Source organism: Pristis pectinata, chromosome 15, assembly GCF_009764475.1.
Source record: "Pristis pectinata isolate sPriPec2 chromosome 15, sPriPec2.1.pri, whole genome shotgun sequence".
Classification (NCBI taxonomy): domain Eukaryota; kingdom Metazoa; phylum Chordata; class Chondrichthyes; order Rhinopristiformes; family Pristidae; genus Pristis; species Pristis pectinata.
This window is the reverse complement of record NC_067419.1, coordinates 49,381,296-49,403,844: the sequence shown is the minus strand read 5'-3', so window position 1 is coordinate 49,403,844 and position 22,549 is coordinate 49,381,296. Positions and strand designations below refer to the sequence as shown.

At 51.5% G+C, this 22,549-nt stretch overlaps 2 protein-coding genes across 3 annotated transcripts in view; both read left to right on the top strand.

The window, feature by feature from the left end:
* The window catches only part of LOC127578273 (NADH-cytochrome b5 reductase 3-like), a 644,669-nt gene that overhangs the window by 319,727 nt on the left and 302,393 nt on the right, over positions 1–22,549 (top strand). The window lies entirely within an intron of this gene.
* syt10 (synaptotagmin X) overlaps positions 521–22,549 on the top strand; it is a 34,313-nt gene continuing 12,284 nt past the window's right edge. The window contains exons 1-3 of one of the 2 annotated variants that reach the window (XM_052030078.1): positions 521–783; positions 2,043–2,071; positions 18,907–19,273. In XM_052030078.1, coding sequence (XP_051886038.1) covers positions 668–783; positions 2,043–2,071; positions 18,907–19,273 — 512 coding nt within the window. In that variant the 5' untranslated portion in view covers positions 521–667. Of the gene's footprint in view, positions 828–2,042; positions 2,072–18,906; positions 19,274–22,549 lie in introns of both variants that reach the window. The other variant, XM_052030077.1, reaches the window with a different exon arrangement.

The window sequence follows — 22,549 nt, the reverse complement described above, 5'->3', positions numbered from 1 at the left end:
AGCGCCGCGCCGGGGGAGGGAGGTGCTGAGGGAGCGCCGCGCCGTGGGAGGGGCGGTGCTGGGGGAGCGCCGCGCCGGGGGAGGGAGGTGCTGAGGGAGCGCCGCGCCGTGGGAGGGGCGGTGCTGAGGGAGCGCCGCGCCGGGGGAGGGAGGTGCTGAGGGAGCGCCGCGCCGTGGGAGGGGCGGTGCTGAGGGAGCGCCGCGCCGGGGGAGGGAGGTGCTGAGGGAGCGCCGCGCCATGGGAGGGGCGGTGCTGAGGGAGCGCCGCGCCGGGGGAGGGAGGTGCTGAGGGAGCGCCGCGCCGGGGGAGGGAGGTGCTGAGGGAGCGCCGCGCCGGGGGAGGGAGGTGCTGAGGGAGCGCCGCGCCGGGGGAGGGAGGTGCTGAGGGAGCGCCGCGCCGGGGGAGGGAGGTGCTGAGGGAGCGCCGCGCCGGGGGAGGGAGGTGCCGTGTGACGTGCGGGGACAGATCCCGGGACACGGAGCAGTGCGAGCGCCCGGGGAGCCGCACCGCTCGGCAGCGCCAACCGCAAAACTCCCGCGGAGAAGAAGTGAAGGCAGCGGATGGGGCCGGCGCCAGGCAGATGCAAGCTGCCGCTGTGAGTGTGCGGGCATCGCGCTGGCCGCGGGGTCCGGCGCCGGGGCAGCACCGGGCACCGGGCGGGCGGCGATGAGCGGCCCCGCAGCCGGAGCCGCTCCGGACGGGATCAGCCTGTGCGAGAAGGCGCTGCACATCGTCACCGAACTCTGCTTTCGCGGGCTGGTGGAACGCAACAGATGCTATGAATTCCTCTTCAGCGGAGAGCGGAGGAGCGGAGTCAACGGAGCAGGTAATGGAGGAGGGGGAGGGAAGGAGGGGAGAGGAGGGGAGGGAAGGAGGGGAGAGGAGGGGGGGAGAGGAGGGGGGGAGAGGAGGGGGGGAGAGGAGGGGAGGGAAGGGGGGGAGAGGAGGGGAGGGAAGGGGGGGAGAGGAGGGGAGAGGAGGGGAGGGAAGGGGGGGAGAGGTGTGGCCGTGCGGGACGGTGCACTTGTTGCTCTGAGCGCTGGCTCCATCCCCCCCCCCCCAACCTCTTCCCTCACCCCCCCGCATCCCCCTCCCCCTCTATCCCCCTCCCCCTCTATCCCCCTCCCCCTCTATCCCCCCCCGCATCCCCCTCCCCCTCTATCCCCCTCCCCCTCTATCCCCCCCGCATCCCCCTCCCCCTCTATCCCCCTCCCCCTCTATCCCCCCCGCATCCCCTCCCCCCGCATCCCCCTCCCCCTCTATCCCCCCCGCATCCCCTCCCCCCGCATCCCCCTCCCCCTCTATCCCCCCCGCATCCCCTCCCCCCTCTACCCCCCCCGCATCCCCTCCCCCCTCTATCCCCCCCGCATCCCCTCCCCCCTCTATCCCCCCCGCATCCCCTCCCCCCTCTATCCCCCCCGCATCCCCTCCCCCCTCTATCCCCCCCGCATCCCCTCCCCCCTCTATCCCCCCGCATCCCCTCCCCCTCTACCCCCGTATCTCCTCCTCTACCCCACATATTCCCCTTCTCCCCCCATATTCCTCTTCCCCTCCTGCTCTACTGCCTTCTCCCCTCCCCTCACCCATCCTCTCCCCCTCCCCTCGCCCATCCTCTCCCCCTCCCCTCGCCCTCGCCCCCTGTATCCAGAGGCCGGGTACTGGCAGCTCCATGCGGAGCTGTGTTGCTCCAGGGTCCTGGGGAGGTGTCTGAGGTCATGGCGCCGTGTCCGGTGGAGCGGAGAGCGGAGGTCTCTCCCGTCTGCGGGTGTGGGATGGTCTCAGCCATGGGCCACACCGGACTCCAACCGCACCCAGGGGTGATGGTCCCCGCCTCCACACTCTGCCCCGACCCCCTTCACTCCAGAGCCGCTGAGCGCCGGACTGCACTCACCCCTTGCCTCTGCCTCAGTCCCCCCCCCCCCCCCCCCCCCCCCCCCCCCCGAGGTTAACCTCTCTCTCTCTCTCACACACTGCCCAAGGTCCTTACCCCTCAGTTCACCCCTCTCCCTCATTCTGAAGTTTATATTTTTCCCTCTCGCGCACTTCTCCCCCTCTCTCCCTCTCTCCCTGGTTCACGTTTCTCTCCCTCTGACCTTTGGAACTGGGAGCCGCAGTGATCAGGCGGAAAGGACCATTAATTGTCAGATTCACCAGAAGGGCTCTGACGGCTGATAACATATTAATATAACACTACTTTTTATCTTTTTGCTGTCATTTTGTGTGAAGTGTTTAGTTGGAAGTGACACGTGTTAGTGAGGCACCAAACATAATGTAAATTGGAAAAATGTTAATAAATTTCTCCAAAGTTGCAAACAATTGCAAGTAATTTAACTTGGAGTGCAGGGGATAATCTCCGTGCATCACCGATCGGAGCTCCTGGGGAAGTTTGGGTTAACCATCTGTTGCAGCTTTACTTGCAGTGCTTCAATCTGAGAATAATTATAGATCTAGAGATAGCCAAGGCCTTTAGAGAGAAGGAGGTTGCATTCAGATAGCGCCTTTCAACAGCTGTGGAGCATAATTTCCAGCATTCGGAGGCAGGCTAGATATCCTGTGTTTGTGCTGTAATCTTCTGGGGTGCCCGCAGGGTGGAGGGAGACTGCTTCCACTCTGGTTCTGTGGGTTCTGAGGCCAATGTTGGAACTGCCAACTCTTCCACAAGTTGGGCTGGGGTGCCTGATGAGGTGGGTGGGTTACTGCTGAGGTGGGGCACCCCTCTGTCACTTCGGCAGGGCTTGTGTGTGCTCCCCGCACATGGACCTCAGTTCCTCAGACGTGGACAGGCGTCCCTGTTCATTTTTGATTTGACACTGTGGGCTCTCGAGAGGTGGGAGGGTAAGGTTGTGCTAACCTGGGAGATCACGTGCACCTCCCACAGTGTGGCACCCCCTTCAGTACTGCTGGCAGCAGGACTGGGGGAGGAGAGAGCTGTTCCACTGGGACAGGCTTCACCTGAACCATGCTGGCACCAGGATCGGGGAAGGAGAGCGCTGTTCCACTGGGACAGGCTTCACCTGAACCGTGCTGGGACCAGCGTCCTGGTGAATTGCATAGGTAGGGTTGTAGATGGGACTTTAAACTAAATGGGGAGGTGGTAGGGCTTCGAGCACAGGATGTTTAAACAATTAAGTGGAGTTGAGTGGTGGGGGTGTTGGGTGGGTGGGGGGTATAGACATAGAGTCACAGAATTACTCAGCATGGAGATTGATCCTTCAGCTCAAGGTCCACACTGACCAAGTTGTCTACCTGAGCCAGTTCCATATGCCCGCATGTGGCCATTATTCCTCTAAACCTTTCCTACCCACGTACCTGTCCAAATGTATTTTAAATGTTGTTGTACCTGCCTCACCCACCTCCTCTGGCAGTTCGTTCCACACACCCACCACCCTCTGGGTGAAAAACTTACCCCTCAGGTTCCTTTGAAATCTTTCCCCTCTCACCTTAAACCTATGCCCCCTAGTTTCAGACTCCCCTACCCTGGGGAAAAGACTGTGACCATCCACCTTATCTATGCCCCTCGTGATTTTTATAAACCTCTGTAAGGTCACCCCTCAGTCTCCTCCGCTCCAGGGATGACAATCCCTGCCCATCCAGTGTCACAGAGTTGTGCAACACAGAAACAGGCCCTTCGGCCCACCGTGTCTATGCCGACCCTCATGCTTGCCTGCCTCCTTGCCAACTGTTCTTTGTGTGAAACATTTACCCTTCAGGTCCCCTTTGAACCAGCTCCCTCTCTCCTTAAACCTGTGCCCTATAGTCTTAGCTCCCCTTAACCTCGGAAACAAGTGTGACCGGCTGGTGCAGAACATCAAAACAGAAGTCGGCAGCACAGAGTAAATCCAGAGTTGGTAAAAGCTGTGGAAAAAAATCAAAGGCTAATGGTCTTTATTTGAATGCAAGTAGCGTATGCAATAAGATGGATGAATTGACAGCACTGACAGCAACGTATGAGTGTGATCTGATGGTTATTATGGAGACATGGTTTCAGGGTGACCAGGACTGGATGGTCCAGATTATACACTGTCCCACAGGGGAAGGAGGTGGGGGAGCCTCGTTAACCAAGGAAGGTATCAGAGTGTGTTGAGTCACGATGCAGAGGCAGTAGATAGTATTGCAGAGCAAGGAACTCAGTGGGTGCAGCAGTGGGGAAAGGAACCATTGACGTTTTGGATTGAGACCCTGCATCAGGACTGAGAGAAGGGGAGGATTGAGGGGAAATAGGAGGGAAATCAGGAGGAAAAAAGAGGACAAGAGATGGCTTTGGCAGCCAAGGTAAAGGGGAATCTGACGAGATTCTACAAGTATGTTAAGAGCAAAAGGGTAACTGGGGAAAGAATAGGTCTCCTTAAGGATCAACGTGGTTATCTGTGTGGAGCCACAGCAGATGGGTGAAGTGTTAAATTAATATTTTTCATCTGTATTTACTGTGGAGAACGTCATGGAAACGAAATCTTTTCTGCCTGCACATGATCCACATCCCTCCGCTCCCTGCACATTCACGTGTCTGTCTAACAGCCTCTTAAACACCTCTGTTGTATCTGCCTCCACCACCTCCCCCAGCAGCCTGTTCCAGGCACCCACCACTCTCTGTGTAAAAAAAAAACTTGCCCCGCACATCTCCTTTAAACTTTCCCCCTCTCATTTTAAATGCATGTCTTCTAGTTTTTTTTCCTAACCTGGGGAAAAGATTCTGACTGTCTACCCTATCTATGCCTCTCATAATCTTATAAACCTCTATCAGGTCTCCCCTCAGCCTCTGACTCTCCAGAGAAAACAACCCAAGTTTGTCCAACCTCTCCTTGTAGCACATGCCCTCTAATCCAGGCAGCATCCTGTTAAGTATCTTCTGTACCCTCTTCCAAAGGCTCCACATCCTTCCTGTAATGGGGTGACCAGAACTGCACACAGTTTTGTACCTTTATTTAAAAAGGGCTGCAAGGATAAGCCAGGTGGAGGGTAGATTCTGAAGGACAGGACCTACCAGTATTTTGAAAGGTAAGGACTGATGAGGGATGAATAAACAAATTGCTGGGGGGAGCTCAGCGGGTCAGGCAGCACCTGTGGATGGAAATGGACAGTCGACGTTTTGGGTTGAGACCCTTCATCTGGAGTGATCAGGGATGGTCAGCATGGCTTTGTGTGTGGGAAATCGTGTCTCCTGAATTTGACTGAGTTTTTTGAAGGTTGATGAGGGCAGGGTGGTGGACGTTGTCTATGTGGACTTTTAGCAAGGCCTCTGACAAGGTCCCACCTGGTCAGCTAGTGAGGAAGGTTAGATCACCTGGGATCGAGGGTGAGCTAGCCAATTGGGTACAACATTGGCTTGGTGGAAGTAGTCAGAGGGCAGTACTGGAGGGGTGTTATTCAGACTGGAGGCCTGTGACCAGTGGTGCGCTGCAGGGATCACTGCTGGGTCCCCTGTTGTTTGTCAAGTGTATTAACAATTTGGACGACAAATGTTAATGTGGTTGATAAGCTTGCGGATGACACCAAAATTGGTGGTGTGGTGGACAGTGAAGAAGGTGGCCACAGGATCTAGAGGAACTGCGGAAGTGGGCCAAGGAATTGCAGATGGAGTTTAACTTGAACAAGTGTGAAGTGTTGCATTTTGGTAACTTAAACCAGGGCAGGACTTGCACAGTATATGGTAGAGCCCTGGAGAGTGTTGTAGAACAGAGAGACAGGCACATGGTTCTCTGAAAGTGGTGATACAGGTAGACGGGGTGGTGAAGAAGGCATTGGGATGCTGGTCTTCAGCAGTCAGGGCACTGAGTACTGGAATGGGAACGTAATGTTGCAACTGTAATAGTCATTGGTGAGACCACACTTGGAGATTTGTGTGCAGTTCTGGTTGCCTGGGTGTAGGAAGGGTGTCATTGAGCTGGAAAGGGTACAGAAAAGATTCACAAGGATGTTACTGAGACCGGAGGGTTGAATTATAAGGTTGGACAGGCTGGGACTTTTCCCTTCGGTGTAGGAGGCTGAGGGGTGACCTTGTATATAAAATCATGAGGGGCATCGATAAGGTGGATGGTCACATCTTTTCCCCAGGGTAGGGGCATCTAAAACTAGGGGGCATGAGTTTAGGTGAGAGGGGAAAGATTGAAAGGGACCTGAGGGGCAGGTTTTTCACACACAGGGTGGTGGGTGTGTGGAACGAGCTGCCAGAGGTAGTGGCAGAGGCGGGTACAATTACAACATTTGAAAGACACTTGGACAGGTCCACGGATAGGAAGGGTTTAGAGGGATATGGGCCAAACGCAGGCAAATGGGACTAGCTCGGATGGACATCTTGGTTGGCATGGACGAGTTGGGCCAAAAGGCCTGTTTCTGCACAACTTTGAGTCTAATGTGACAGAATCCCAGATGCAGTTATAGAGTGAACACCACAGGATCAAAACCACTTTCTTCAGCTTAAATAGGGGCAATTATAGTGGTATGAAGGTGGAGATGTCTAACATGGAAAATAAGCCCGGAGACAGGTCAGTGGACAGTCAAACAGCTGCTCCATAACTCGGTTGGAATTTATCCCAACTGGGAAGAGGGGTTCCATGAGGTTAACAAAGGGGGTCAAAGATAAAGTTAAATTGAAAAGTAGAGTGTAGAACGTGACAGAGGGCTGGTGGTAGATGCGAGAACTGGGGGTTTTCAGGATCCAGCAGCGGAAGGCACGGAGACTCGTAAGAAGGGAGAAAATTTATCAAAATAAACGGTAAGAGTTTCTTGGAGAGTATTGAATATGAGGAGAGGCTTAAGGTGCTAGGGCTTTATTCACTGGAAAGGAGGAGGATGAGAGGAGACATGATAGAGGTATACAAAATATTGAGAGGAATAGATAGAGTAGACAGTCAGCGCCTCCTTCCCAGGGCACCAATGCTCAAGACGAGAGGTCATGGCTTTAAGGTTGTGGGTGGGAGGTTCAGGGGAGATGTCAGGGGGAGGTTTTTCACCCAGAGAGTGGTTGGTGCATGGAATGCACTGCCTGGGGTGGTGGTGGAGGCAGATACATTGAACAGGTTCAAGAGCTTGTTGGATAGGCATATGGAGGAACGTGAGATAGAGGGATATGAGGGAGGAAGGGGTTAGGTAGTGTGAGGGTGGTCTGATGGACGGCACAACATGGTGGGCCGAAGAGCCTGTTTTGTGCTGTATGGTTCTATGGTAAATAGGAAGAAGGTAGCTAAGTCAGGTGTGGGACCTCTGGAGAACGAGGCTGGTGAATGATTAACAGGAAACAAAGAAATCGCAGATATGTTAAATCAATTTTTTGCATCAGTCTTCACTGGAGGATACCGCCGGTATCCCCAAGGCTCTGCCGGTATCGCCGAGATAACAGATAAGCTAATTTCAAATAAAAGGGAGGAACATAAAAAATTGCAATCATAAGGTATAAAAACTCACGGGTCTAAAGGTGGATAAGTCGCCAGGACCGGATGGACTGCACCCAAGGGGTTTAAAGGAAGAGGCTGCAGAGATAGTGAACCATTGGTTGAACATTTTCAGAATTTACTGAATTCTGGGAGGGTACCAGAAGATTGGAAAACATCCAGTGTAACTCCCTTGTTCAAGGCAGGAAGACAGAAGGTGGGGAACTGTGGGCCACTTGGTTCAGCATCGAACGTTGGCAAGGTGCCACAGTCAGTATCAAAGAGGAAATAACTAATTATTTAGAAAACCTGAATATAATCAAACCCAGTCAATGTGTTTTTATGAAAGGTAAATCATTAGAAACAAATTTGTTCACGAGAGACTGCAGATGTAGGAATCTGGAGCAACACACAAAGTGCTGGAGGAACTCGGCGGGTCAGGCAGCATCTGTGGAGGGAAATGTTTCAGGTCGAGACCCTCCATCAGGACTGGAAAGGAAGAAGGCAGAAGCCAGAATAATAGGGTGGGGGGAGGGGGACGAGCACAGACTGGCAGGTGAGAGGTGAGTCCAGGTGAGGGGGGGAAGGTAGGTGGGGGAGGGGGGTGAGTGAGAATGATGCGTGAAGCTGGGCGCTGATCGGTGGAAGAGGTAACGGGCTGAAGAATTGGGAATCTGACAAGAGAGGGCAGTGGACCCTGGAATAAAGGGAAGGAGGTGGGGAACCAGAGGGAGGAAGGTGGACCCTCGTACTCCTCCAACCTCCCACCTTCCCCCTCCCCCGACCTTTTTATTCTGGCTTCTGCTCTCTTCCTTTCCAGTCTCAGCCCGAAACCTCGACTGTTTATTTCCCTCCATAGATGCTGCCTGAGTTCCTCCAGCACTTTGTGTGTGTGTGTGTGTGTGTGTGTGTGTGTGTGTGTGTGTTGTGTGAGACACATTTGTTTGAATCCTTTGAACATAGAACATAGAACACTACAGCACGGTACAGGACCTTTGGCCCACAATGTTGTGCCGACATTTTATCCTGCTCTAAGATCTATCTAACCCTTCCCTCCCATATAGCCCTCCATTTCTCTATCATTCATGTGAGGATGAGCCAGGGAGAGCTTACAGAGGGGAATGTGTAGATGCAGTGTGCAGGCCAAGCCTGGGTTATAAATGCCCAACTTATGGACACCCTGTACATACGAACCAGCTCCCATAAATATTATTATATTCAAATAAGAACCATTCCTGGGGCCTGATTACTCCCCCTAGTAATCAGGCACCATTGTCTCTTAAGGACACAGGCTGAGAGTTGCATCGTAGGAGGCCACTTATAGAGAGTTGCTTTGGAAATTGACAAGTAATCGCTTCTATTGATACTTGTGCAACAGCCCCCTGTTAAACAACACAACAAGCACTGATACTGCAAGCCCATCAAAGCCAGCCGTGAGCGTGGCACATCCTCTCTGTACCACTGGAACCAGGCAGGGGAAGACGATAAATAAATGTAGATGTTAACTGTCCCGCATCAATGCTGTTCATTACACTGGAGGTAAGGTTACTGTATCCAGTGATTCTGTGTACTTCCCAGCTTACGCACACTACCGACTGACGGACATCTATAAACATGGAACTGGCTTGTAACCTGGGGATGGCCTGTGTTTAGATTTCCAAAAGGCATTTGACAAAGTGCCACACAAGGGGCATAAGTTAAGAGCCCCAGGTACTGGAGGAAGTGTGTCAGTGTGGATGGAAAACGCTGTCACATAGAAAACCGTGGTGGAATAAATGGGTCCTTTGCAGGCGGGAGGGATGTAACTAGTGGAGTGCCCCAGGGATCGGTTCTTGGCCTCGACTGTTCACTGTTTACACTGATGACCTGGAGAAGGGAACGAAATGAAAGGTTTCCAAGTCTGCCAATGATATGAAAATCGGTGGAAGGGCGTGTTCTGATAAGGACCCTGTGATTCTGTGATGGGATAGAACATAGAACAGTACAGCACAGAACAGGCCCTTCGGCCCACAATGTTGTGCTGACATAGCTAATCCCTCCTACCTACAGAATGCCCATTTCCCTCCATTTTCCTCTCATTCATGTGCCCATCCAAGCCCCTCTTAAAAGCTCCCAATGAATTTGCCTCCACCACCCTATCAGGCAACGCATTCCAGGCATCCACCCCTCACGTCTGTTCTGAACCAACCCCTCACCTTAAATGCATGTCCTCTGGTATTGGATCGCTCAATAATGGGAAAAAGATATTGCTTGTCCACCCTATCTATGCCCCTCATAATTTTATACACTTCCAACAGATCACCCCTCAACCTCCACCGCTCTAGAGGAAAGACCAAGTTTGTCCAGCCTCTCCTGACAGCACATGCCCTCTAATCCAGGCAGCATCCTAGTAAACCTCCTCTGCACCCTCTTTAAAGCCTCGACATCCTTCCTATAGTGAGGTGACCAGAACTGCACACAATACTCTAAATGCGGCCTAACCAGAGTTCTATAGAGATGCATCATAACTTCTTGACTCCTGTACTCAATACCTCGATTAATGAAAGCAAGCATTCCATAAGCCGCCTTAACCCCCCTGTCTACCTGTGTAGCCACTTCCAGTGAGCCATGGATTAGCACCCCAAAGTCTCTCTGCTCTTCAACACTGTTAAGGGTCTTGCTGTTAAGAGTGTACTGCCTCTTGACAATTCCTACCAAGATGCAACACCTCACATTTATCCTGGTTAAACTCCATCTGCCATTTCTCTGCCCACATCTGCAGCTGATCTATATCTGTGTCCGTCACCAGTCTTCTGCACTATTCACAACTCCACCAATCTTGGTATCGTCTGTAAACTTACTAACCCACCCATCAACATACTCATCCAGGTCATTTATGTACATCACAAACAGCAGAGGTCCCATTACAGATCCCTGCGGAACACCACTACTCACAGACCTCCAGCCCAAATAAATCCCTTCAACCACCACTCTCTGTCTTCTACGGGCAAGCCAGTTCTGGATCTACACAGCCAATTCTCCACTGAACCCGTGCATTCGAACTTTCTTGATTAACCAATGATGTGGGACCTTGTCAAATGCCTTACTGAAGTCCATATAGATGACATCCACAGCTCTACCTTCATCAATCTCTCTCGTCACCCTGTCAAAAACTCAACCAGGTTAGTAAGACAGGATTTGTCCCACACAAAGCCGTGCTGGCTTTCCCTAATCAAGCCATTGGATTCCAGATGCTCGTATATCCCATCTCAAAGAATTTTCTCCAGCAATTTCCCTATAGCTGATGTGAGACTCACCAATCTATAGTTCCCCAGATTTTACCTTGTTCCTTTCTTAAATAAAGGAACAACATTAGCCACTCGCCAGTCCTCCGGGACCTCACCCATGGTCAAAGAGGACACAAAGATACTGGTCAAGGCCCCAGCAATTTCCTCTCTCACCTCCCTCAGTAACCTGGGGTATATCCCATCGGGCCCCGGGGACTTATCCACCTTAATACTGTTTAGGAGACCTAACACTACCTCCTCCTTGACCTCTAAATGCCCTAACATATTTCTGCCCTCAGTTCCAATTTCTGCATCCTGCATGTCCCTTTCCTGGGTAAATACTGAAGAGAAATACTCATTCACAACCTCACCCACATCCTCTGCATCCAAACATAGATTCCCTTCTTTATCCTTAAGTGGTCCTACCCTCTCCCTCATTATCCTCTTATTCCTGACGTAGGTATAGAATGCCTTTGGATTTTCCTTAATCCTACTTGCTAAGGACTTTTCATGGCCCCTCCTGGCTTTCCTAATTCCTTTCTTGAGTTCATTTCTAGCTTCTTTATAGTCCTCATGTGCTCTGTCTGATCCTAACTTCCGAAACTCTATGTACTTGTCCTTTTTCTTCTTGACTAAGTTCATCACTTCTCTGGACATCCAAGGTTCCCTTATTTTGCCATTCATGTCCTCGTCAGGACATACCTATCCTGTACCCTTTGTATTTGATCCTTAAGTACTTTCCACATGTTTGACATGGACTTGCCAGCAAAAAGGTGTTCCCAGTTTACTCTACCTAGTTCCTGCCTTATACCTTCGTAATTAGCCCTGCTCCAATTTAAAACCCTCCCGCTAGCCCCATACCTATCCTTATCTATAGCTATCCTGAAAGTTAATGAGCTGTGGTCGCGGTTCTCCGGTTGCTCACCCACTGATAGGTGAGTCATCTGGCCAGGCTCATTACCCAACACCAGGTCCAGAATAGCCTCTTCCCTTGTTGGACTGTCAACATATTGATTTAAAAACCACTCCTGGATATACCTAACAAATTCTGCCCCATCTAACCCCTTTTGCACTAAGGAGGTCCTAATTTATATCAGGGAAGTTGAAGTCTCCCACGAGCACAACCCTGTAATTTTTACACATTTCCCTAATCTGTTTGCATATCTGTTCCTCAATGTCCCGGTGGCTATTGGGAGGTCTGTAGTACACCCCCAAGAGAGTGATTGCACCATTCCTATTCCTAAGTTTTACCCATATAGACTCTGTGTCCGAGCCCTCCATTATGTCTCCCTGGAGTGAAGCTGATATATTATCTCCAATTAGTATTGTGGCTCCTCCCCCTCTTTTACCCCCCTCTCTATTCTTCCTAAAACTTTGAAACCCTGGTACATCGATCACCCATTCCTGTCCCTCCCTCAACCAAGTCTCTGTAATGGCCACAACATCATAGTTCCATGTACTGATCCATGCTCAAAGTTCATCACTCTTGCCCAGAACACTCCGAGCACTAAAGTACAAACACTTCAAACCATTTGTCCCATCACATCTGTTATCAGGAATCTGCCTAATACTACATTCCCTGACATCAGCCCTCCTGCCCGTTCCATCACTTACTGACCTGTTGTTCAGGTTCCCATCCATCTGCGGAGCTAGTTTAAACCTTCCCCAGTAGCATTAGCAAACCTCCCTGCCAGGTTATTGGTTCCCTTCCAGTTCAGGTGCAACCGTCCCTCTTGTACAGGTCACCCCTTCCCCAGAAAAAGTTCCAATGATCCAAGAACTTGAAACCCTGCCCCCTGCACCATCTTTCCAGCCACTCATTTGTCTGTGCTATCCTCCTGTTCTCTCCTTCACCAGCCTGTGGCACTGGGAGTAATCCAGAGATTACTACCTTTGAGGTCCTGCTCTTCAGCCTCCTTCCTAACTCCCGATACTCAATGTGCAGGACCTCTACTCCTCTCCTGTCTATGTCGTTGGTACCAATATGCACCACAACCTCTGGCTGCTCACCCTCCCCCTTAAGAATATTCTGCAACTGCTCCAAGACATCCAGGACCCTAGCATCTGGGAGGCAACACACCATCCTGGTGTCTCTTCGGCAGCCACAGAATCTCCTGTCTGTCCCCCTAACTGTCGAGTCCCCTATGACTATTGCCCCTGCCTGACTTCACCCTTCCCTTCTGAGCCTCAGAGTCGACCACAGTGCTACTGGCCTGGCTGCTGCTGCCTTGCCAGATAGGTCATCCCCCTCAGCAGTATCCAAAGGGGTATACTTGCCACAGGGGGACCCTGCACTGACTTCTCTTTCCCCCCACCTCTCTCTGTGCTCACCCATCCACTACCTGAATCCTGCCCTCTGGGTGTAACCACCTGCTCAGAAGTCCTGTCTATGATTCGCTCAGTGTCCCGGATGATCCTCAGTTCATCCACCTCCAGCTCCAGCTCCTGAATCCGGTCTTCCGGGAGCTGAAGTTGGCTGCACTTCCCTCAGGTGCAGTCATCAAGGAGACCATCAAACTCCCTGAATTCCCACATCCCACAGGAGGGGCATTCCACTGCTGTATCTGCCATGCTGCCTGCACTGTACTAAGGGAATCTGAGACCACAGCAGCAACAATCAAAGGACAAACTTACCCTCATTACCTGTTATTTTGCCTCAGCCTCTTCCCGTCGAAGCCTCTTGAGTCAAGGCCTCTAATTTCCCACTGTCGATGACGGCCGCTCCACTAGACCCTACCTCTCTTTTATGGTTAAAGAACCCAATCAAGGAGAGAAAAAAATACTCACTGGACCAGGTGACTCTCCGTTCTCTTCTCGCTGCTGCTGATTTCCATGCCTGCGCACTGGGGTATAGATGGATTGGACAAAAACCTGGTGAATGGAGCTTAATGTGGGGAAGTGTGAGGTAGGGGAATCAAACGGTGAATTACTGTCTAAATAGTGAGAGACTGCAAGTAAGTGAAGGGGGATCTGGGTGTTCTGGTGCGTTGATCATACAAAGTTAGCAGGCAGGTGCAACAGGTAGTTAAGGGGGCAAACGGGATGTTGTGTTCCAGGTGTACGGGGTGTTGGTGAGGTCACACTTGGAGTACTGAGCACAGTTTGGGTCCCTTTACCTAAACAAAAGGATATCGGAGCATTGGAGGCATCCGAAGGAGATTCCCCAGGGGTTGCCCTATCAAGAGTGGAGACGGTTTGAGTCTGTATTCCTTGGTGTTTAGAAGAATGAGGGGTGACCTTATCCAAACATATCAGATCCTGAGAGCGTTTGTCAGGGCAGATGTTGGGGTGTTTTCACCAGTGGGAGAGTCAGGAACAAGGGGACATAACTACAGGATACGGGGCCAGTCATTTCAAACTGAGGTCTGTAGAAATTTCTTCTCTGAGGGAGGTGAATCTCTGGAATCCTCTGCCCCTGTGGGTGGTGGAGGTTGGATCACTGGATAAATTGGAGATAGATCAATATTTGAAAGATTGAGGAATTGAGAGGTTATGGGGAACTGGCACAGAAGGGGAGTTGAGGCCGGTGTAGATCACCCACGGTCATGCTGGTGGGGCAGGATTGAGGGGCCTAGTGGCCTTCTCCTGCCCCTGTGTTCTTGTGCAGTGGGAGCGTCACCCACCCTCTGGAACAGTGAGAACACAACTCTCACTCAGTGAGATGTTCCCACTGACCCCAGAACAAGCAGTGACTGGGGAACTCCAGCTGTGACAATGTTCCACCACGGGTTTAGTACAGAAGGAAAATCCTCCTGTCCGGAACTTTGCTGGATTTTCTTTCAATGTGAGAGCTGTATCAATGTCATATTTTAAAATGATATTTCAAGAAGTTGTGATTTAAAGCTAAATTCAGCAGTTCCTTTGCTGTGATGTTGGTAATGTACCATAGATCTGTACAATACTCACCCTCACTGCTCTTCCCCAGCACTGGTTCGGTCAACATGTAGCACGATGTTCCCCTGAGGGTATGTTACACAGAGGGTACATGCCAATAATTGGCTTGAAGCTACTTTAATGGAAGTCTCACAGAATGGGTTTGTTGGGGCACTGTGTTCACATTTGGTCTGACCAGGGGTATCCTTGACTTGGAAGTGGAGTATGGCAGGATCATCAGACCAGCTCGTGGGTGCTGGGATCACATGTTTAAGAAAGATCAAGTAGGATTGGCCCAAGTTCACTGGAACTTAGGGATAAGATAAAATATCTTTATTAGTCACACATACATCAAAACACACAGTGAAATGCATCTTTTGGGTAGAGTGCTCTGGGGGCAGCCCACAAGTGTCGCCACGCTTCTGGTACCAACATAGCATGCCCGCAACTTCCTAACCTGTACGTTTTTGGAATATGGGAGGAAACCGGAGCACCCAGAGGAAACCCACACAGACATGGCGAGAACGTACGAACTCCTTACAGACAGCGGCCGAATTGAAGTTATAAACTTTCATCAGCTCACTTCTCAGCCTCCAACGCTCCACAGAAAACAACCCAAGTTTATCCACCTCTCATTACAGCTAATACTCTTTAATCCAGGCAGCTTCTGCTCCCTCTGTGGTGTGGTGACCAGAACTGCACACAATATCCCAAATGTGGCCTAACCGAAGTTTTATACAGATGCAACATGACTTCCTGACTTGTATACTCAGTAGCCCAGCCGATGAAGGCAAGCATGCTGTACGCCTTCCTTACCTCCCTAAGGGCCACTCCCCAAGGTCCCTCTGTACATCAGTGCTCCCAAGGGTCCTGCCATTTACTGTACACTTTCCTCTTGCATTTGACCTCCAAAGTGCAACACCTCACACTTGTCCATCTGCCATTTCTCCACCCACATTTCCACCTGATTTATCTCCTGCTGAATCCTTTGACAACCTTCCTCACTGTCCACAACTCTGCCAGTTTTTGTGCCGTCTACAAACGTACTAATTAGCCCATCTATGTTTCCACTCAATCCATTTACATGTATCTTGTTACAAACAGGTCCCAGCACTGATCCCTGTGGAACACCACTGGTCACAGACCTCCAGTCAGAGAAACAGTCCTCCACCCCTACCCTCGGCCTTCTACGGCCAATCCAACTTTGGATCAAGGGAGAGTAAAACCAGAACGGAGACTCAATTTGTGTGATCACCTGTGATTACATTGGACATCAGAGCAGACCCAAAGGGCCGAATGGCTTACTCCTGCTCCTGTTTCTATGATTAAGCCATGAGGTGCTGAGTTGGGGATGGGCTCGGAGTTCACTGATCTACATGTTGTGTGATTTTAACGCTGAGTTATTACAGTGGGCTGAGCATTCCCTGATTACATTGTACGTAGTGGGACCACCCACACACTTCCTGTAATCTGCATTAGCCTGGTTTTAATATTTCTGCTGCTTTTAGCTGGATGAATGAAGCTCTTGCTGAATGAGTTGAAGTCATTCCTTTAAAATTGTTAAGAATCACGGAAGTTTACAGCACCAGGCAGGCAATTCAGTCCCTCATGTCTGTACTAGGTTTGTTCATGGAGCCACTGATCCTCCAGCCCCGGTGCCTCCTGGTCTGTACCAATCTCTCCTCTTTGCCAGCTCTTCACAGGATGCAGTTGCCGCTGTCTCAAGCACTCCCTGTCTGTTCCCACAACTCTGTATGAAGATGTTTTCATGCTTGTTTGCTTTCTCAGTCAGAATGTTAAATTATGGAACACTGCTCTCTGATCCTGTAGTCAGCGCTGATGCATCCATCAGTTATTAAGCCATTAGTAATTGAAAGATTATCGGCAGATTCTGACGGCCCTGTACGTATTGCACCTGAACAAACTGCAACTGAAGACATAAACGTGTGTTGGAATTGAAATGCTGAACATGTTTCCGTGAATGTACAACAGCACAGCACAGGAACAGGCCCTTCGGCCCACAATGTTGGCCTGAACTAACTTAGCTCATGCACCTAATCCCTTCTGCCTGCAGTGGTCCATATACCTCCATGCTCTGCACACTCACGTCCCTATCTAACGACCTCTTAAACACCACTGTCATATCTGCCTCCACCACCTCCCCAGGCAGCACATTCCAGGCACCCACCACTCTGTGTGTGTGTGTGTGTGTGTGTGTGTGTGTGTGTGTGTGTAAGTAAGAACAAGACCCTGCCCCACACATCCCTGAACTTTCCCCCTCTCACCTTAAACACACGTCCTATAGTATTAGACATTTCAACTTTGGGGGGAAAAAGATACATCTGTATGATGGGTCACCGGTGGTGAGTGGAATGTTGGCCAAGTCTTTTTGAGGCATTGATAAAGGGAACCTTGACCGAGCGGTTTGGTTACGACAGTAATGCACAGTACGGCAGTTGTAGGAGTGACTGCAGGTTTGATGAGGCCAAAATCTGGGTGTGTTTGGTGGAGAAGTGGCTGAAGGTGAACACACTGAAGGGGATGGTCAGCCCACAGTCTCAGTGCTGGTTTGTCGCTGCAGTGGTCCGGACGCACTCCCTGGTCCTCCGCTCCCTGTGCTGATGAAATGGGGGTCACTATACCGCGCTGGGGTCGGGCTGAAGTGACATTGTAAAGAAGGATAAGGTGCAAACAAAACCGAGAAAGGCTCATCATCCCTCAAACCCCATCACCTTCCGCTGAGCAGTCGGAGATGGGCAGAAGTGGCAATGACAGCAGCAACTCATCATCAATCGTGTCAGTCAGGTACACGGCAATGGGAGGTCCTGCTGTCCCAGAGAGAGCTCCTCACTGTGGGAGGGGCAGTACTGAGGGACCTTCTCACAGTGGGAGGGGCGGTACTGAGGGAGCTCCTCACTGTGGGAGGGTCACACCATGGGAGGGGAGGTACTGAGGGAGCTCCTCACGGTGGGAGGGGCAGTACTGAGGGAACTCCTCACGGTGGGAGGGGTGGTACTAAGGGAGGGTCACACTGTGGGAGGACTAGCTCCTGATCAAGGCGTTAAACTAAGGCACCATCTGCCCTTTTAAGTTGTTGCAAAAAGTGTCGTGGCCACTATTTTGAAGGAGATTAGAGAAATGATTTCCTTGGAGCATTTGAAACATTTCTCTGAACCCTCTCATAATAACCCTCTGACCTGTGGAAATTTTCTTTCTCCTTTTATCTGCTCAGCAGCTGTATTGGAAAAGTTTGAGTCACTTTATTCAAAACCGCTGCCTGTCCTCGCTCTGTGTGGCTCCATCGACCTTCACTGTCACATTTCCCTGCCCTGATACCTACCCCATGCTTCAGTGTCCATTTCTGCCCCCTGTCCCCAGCAGCTGTGGCTCAACCTGTTGCAACATCACCGTTGCTCACTTTTATTCTTCTCGTCAGGTCAGGTGAACCCCATTGATTATAGGGTTTGGTGTTTGAGGCTCCTTTTGTAGCACTTCTCTGTGTGGATTATGGGAGTAAACAGCAAGTCGCTGTGACCCAGCCTGTAAGTGATCACTACTTCGTGTGATGGTGCTTAATGTAATCATTCTTCTAGTTTTGTGGATGTATCGTTACAACCATAGATCATATTTACAGTGTTAAGTTCAGTAATACTGCAGCTGTGAATGCCTTACCACTGCTCTGCTGTATTTTGGAAGCAACTTATATGCTGAGAGATGCCCATCGTTGCAAAGCATCAACTCCCTTGCCCTGGGCACCTCCACAGGACGTCTGCTGGGATATGGTACACTGGAATCGTGTAAGTGTCCCACTCTGTAGCAGGTGCAAGCTGCCTTGAACAGCAGCCTGAGGACTGACGGGTTTCCATGGGTCATCAGCCCAAATGACCAGTCGGCCCATTGTGCTGTGATGGCTACAGCAATCCAGCAAGTTCTCCTGCTCTGCAGCACCAGCTCCGTACCTTTGCTGAAACAAAAATCCAGGCAGTGATCAGCACCTGTTGTGAACTAAGGTGAAGGCACAGACTTCACACCTGCCGTTCTGTGGTGGGTGGATGGATCTGTCAATGGGACAGCTGACCACTGGTGGGGAAGCCCAGAGAGGAATATTTTAAGCTGATGCAGATTTCCTTGCAGCGTGGACTTGTGTGGACATTGGAGAGCCAGAGTGAAGGTCATTGAGCGTTCCATCACCTCCCCCGTTCCCATATTGCATTTGATGCCAGGCAGCCATCGGTGACTGTGTAAAGGTTGCTACAGTGTCTCCCACTAACAATGAACTGTTTAATCTTTGGATGTGAAGCCTGGCAACCACACTGATCTCACTCCGTTTCCTCTTTTCTCTCCTCCCTGTTTGTCTGCTGTGCTGTGTGTTTCACTTCGACTTTCTGCTTGCCTGTAGACATTTCGGTCAGTCTGCTTGCGGTGGTCGTCAGTTTCTGTGGTCTTGCCCTGTTGGTAGTGTCACTGTTTGTATTTTGGAAGCTGTGTTGGCCACACTGGAAGAATAAAGATCTGACATCTGATGCAAATAACATCCCTCAGCAAACCCCCAGCCATGACCCAGAGCCCGAGGAACCTCCAGAGAAAAAGGAAGCTGAGGAGGTCAAAGAGAATGGGAAGAATTCTGTGGTGTTGCTGGCGACCGCCATGAAGATCAGCCAGACCTCTCCTGATATTCCAGCCGAGGTCCAAGCCGCTCTCAAAGAACATCTGCTCAAACACACCCGGGTGCAACGGCAGACGACGGAGCCCACCTCCTCCTCCAGGTGAGTGCTCTGCGGGAGTGATCGCGGAACCCGCAAGGTCCATGGCACAGAAAGAGTTCATTGTGTCTGTGGCTGTTCAGAGTTTCCATTCCTGACCCTGAGTCCTCCTTCAAATTGTGACGAGGGTTTGTGCCTCCACCACCCTCCCGGCCAGTGAGATCCAGACCCCCCTCCACCTCCACCTCCACCCAGTGACAGTGGGATCTCCCTGACCACACGGATGTCAGCGGTTCACAGAGACAGCTCGGGGTCACCACACCGACTCCACTGCAGATACACAGCAACACCCTCATTGGTGAAGGCTAGGATTGTAGAATTGTCCAGCATGGGAGGAGCCCATTCAGCCCATCGTGGCTACAAACTAATCAACACATGAACCGGAAGCAGGAGTAGGCCACTCAGCCCCTTGACCCTGCTCACCATTTAATGAGGTAACTGCTGATCTGACTGTAACCTAGCTCCCCATTCCCATCCACCCCCCAGTAATCTCTTGGCACCTCATTTATCAGGAATCTAGAACCAGCTGCCAGGGGAAGTGACTGAGGCAGATGCAGTAGACATGTAAAAGGCACTTGGACAGGTCCATGGGTAGGAAAGGTTTGGAGGGATATGGGCTAAACCTGAGCAAATGGGACTGGCTTAGATAGGAAACTTGGTCAGCATGGAACAGTTGGGCCGAAGGGCCTGTTTCCGTGCTGTATGATTTCTATGACTCTTCTGTCTGTCTCTGGCTTAACAATGTTTGGGGACTCTGCCTGCACTGCCCTTGGAGGAGTGAGGTCCCATCAAGTGCCTAGGTCCTGCCCTTCCTACCTGGAGTTTCCTTCTGTTCCTAACATTCAGAACCTACTCTGTCACCTCCCCACCTCCCCTTTCTGCCTGAATTCCAGTTTGCCTGCAGCAGAAGATGCTGGGGTTAATAATCCAGAGGCTGTGGGTTTGAATCCCATCTTGGCCACCTGAGAGAGGAGAGTCTGGAACCGTTAGCCAGAGGGGATTTATTTTTACTCTGAACTTCCACAATCTCACAGTGTCATGAGGTTATCATAACCCTGACAAGAGATGGAAAGCTGTTGTCAGTCAATGTGACTTCACAATGTTGCCGGACTGTTTGAACTGAGATTTTCTGGATGTTCTTTGGGAAGTGAAGGATGGTGGCTTGAGATGGTGGCTGATCCGGGAGTGAACTCCATGTACCTGTCATTCCCTGATCCCATTAACACCTCTGGTGAACAAAAACCTGCCAGTCCCTGATTTAATGTCACCAGGTCCCCTCTGCTTCCGAATGAAGTGTTTCCTAACCTCACTCCTGAAGCCCTGGCTCCAACTTCTAGACCTTGCCCCTGAGTTCCAGACCTCCCGACCAGCAGGAATAGTCGGGGGGAGGGAATCTGCCAACCTCACCTGGACTGTGGGTGACTCCCGTCCCACACTAACAACTGAGCCATTGCTGCCCTCTGGCCTGGCGAGTCCCTGGGTCACGTGAACATACTGCTGGGCAATAACTTGGCCTTGCTGGTGTGGAGGTTGGAGATTCTTCTGGGGAGGGCAGCCAGCAACGCCCTGGGGAAAGCTCAACAGAAAACAGTGAAAGGGGTCATTTTGTGTGAAGCAGATCCTCGGTGACCATTGGAGAGAGGTGTGAGCACTGCCCTGACTGGAGAGAGATCAGCCGTGGGTCTCCATGGTTCATGGGTGAGGGGGCAGCTGACACTACGGTTGGGACACAGTTGTAGTGGTTGGAGATGCAGCTCCCCCTCATCCAGATGGAAAGATCAAGTGACGGACACCTCAGTGTGTTGGTCGGAGCAGGCACCAGCCAATGACGCTGGAGTGTTAAGACCACGTCCTCGTCCGGCTGTGCCTCTGCTCACCAGCAGATGGACCTTGGAGGGAGAGCTCGGCCCAGGAAATCCTTCCTGTCACGCGTTCACGGAATGTTGTCAAAGGTGGGGTCACTGAGTGTGGTTGGACGCTTGCTGTGGTGATCTGTCACACCTTGGTTGGGTTCTGGGTCCTCTGTGCTGCTGCTTCACTGTACAGTTAGTGTCACACAAGCCGAGAGCTCACGATACCGCAGAGGGCACAGGTTCTGTGGTCGCACATTCACAGAAACTCCAAATTGGTCTCTGGACGCTTGTAACAGTGAATGACATGATGGCTTGCCCCACCCCACCGGGAGGCTCGTCTGGTGGGGGGGGGGGGGGGTGGGTGTCGGCTGCCCCACCCCACCGGGAGGCTCGTCTGGTGGGGGGGGGGAAATTGGAAAATGAAGGTGTGGGATCAAGGGGCTGAACCTTGACCTCCCAAAACACACAGGTTAGTGTTGGCTGAGATGGGAAGACTATAACCCCAACCTCGCCGCCCCCCCCTGCCCCCCCCAACATCGCCCCACATTTCCAGTGTGACACCAGGTGACAGACATCTCGTTGACTGTCAGGAGCTGGGGTTTGTAGTTGGCCGAGAGAGAAACGGTCAATGTTCAGACTCTACTCCCATCATAGAGTCATAGAGCATTACAGCACGGATACAGGCCCTTCAGCCCAACCAGTCCATGCCAACCATGGTGCCCACCCAGCTAGTCCCAATTTCCTGCATTCGGCCCATATCCCTCCAAGCCCCACCCCTCCATGTACCTATTCAAGTGCTTTTTAAGTGATCCTGTTGTACCTGCCTCACCCACTTCCTCTGGCAGCTCGTTCCATACACTCACCACCCTCTGCGTGAAAATGTTGCCCCTCAGGCCCCTTTTAAATCCTTCTCCTCTCACCCTAAGCCTATGCCCCCTAGTTTTGGACTCCCCTACCCTGGGGAAAAGACTGTTACCGTCCACCTTATCTGTGCCTCTCATAATTTTAAACACTTCTATAAGGTCGCCCCTCATTCTCCTACGTTCCAAGGAAGACCTACCCTTGCCAACCTCTCCCTATAACTCAGGCCCTCTAGTCCTGGCAACACCCTTGCAAATTTTTCGAACCACTGGAACCATCAGGCAGTTGTAACAACAGCTCATTGACCTGAAATGTTGCCCCTGTTTCTGTCTCCACAGAAGCTTCCTGACCTGCTGAGTATCTCCTCCAGTTTCTGTTTAACCTCACCCCCTGGATTCCCCTGCCTCACAGATTAAATCTGGGCTTTGGGGAACCTGGCAGCTGAGGGAAGGCACGGACATTCTCCAGGAGATGGGAAGGGTCTTTGGGCCAGGAGACACCCCAAGGTTTGAACCCCCTCCCCCAACCCAGACTCTACCCGCTCACCCCAAGCTAACCCTGCATC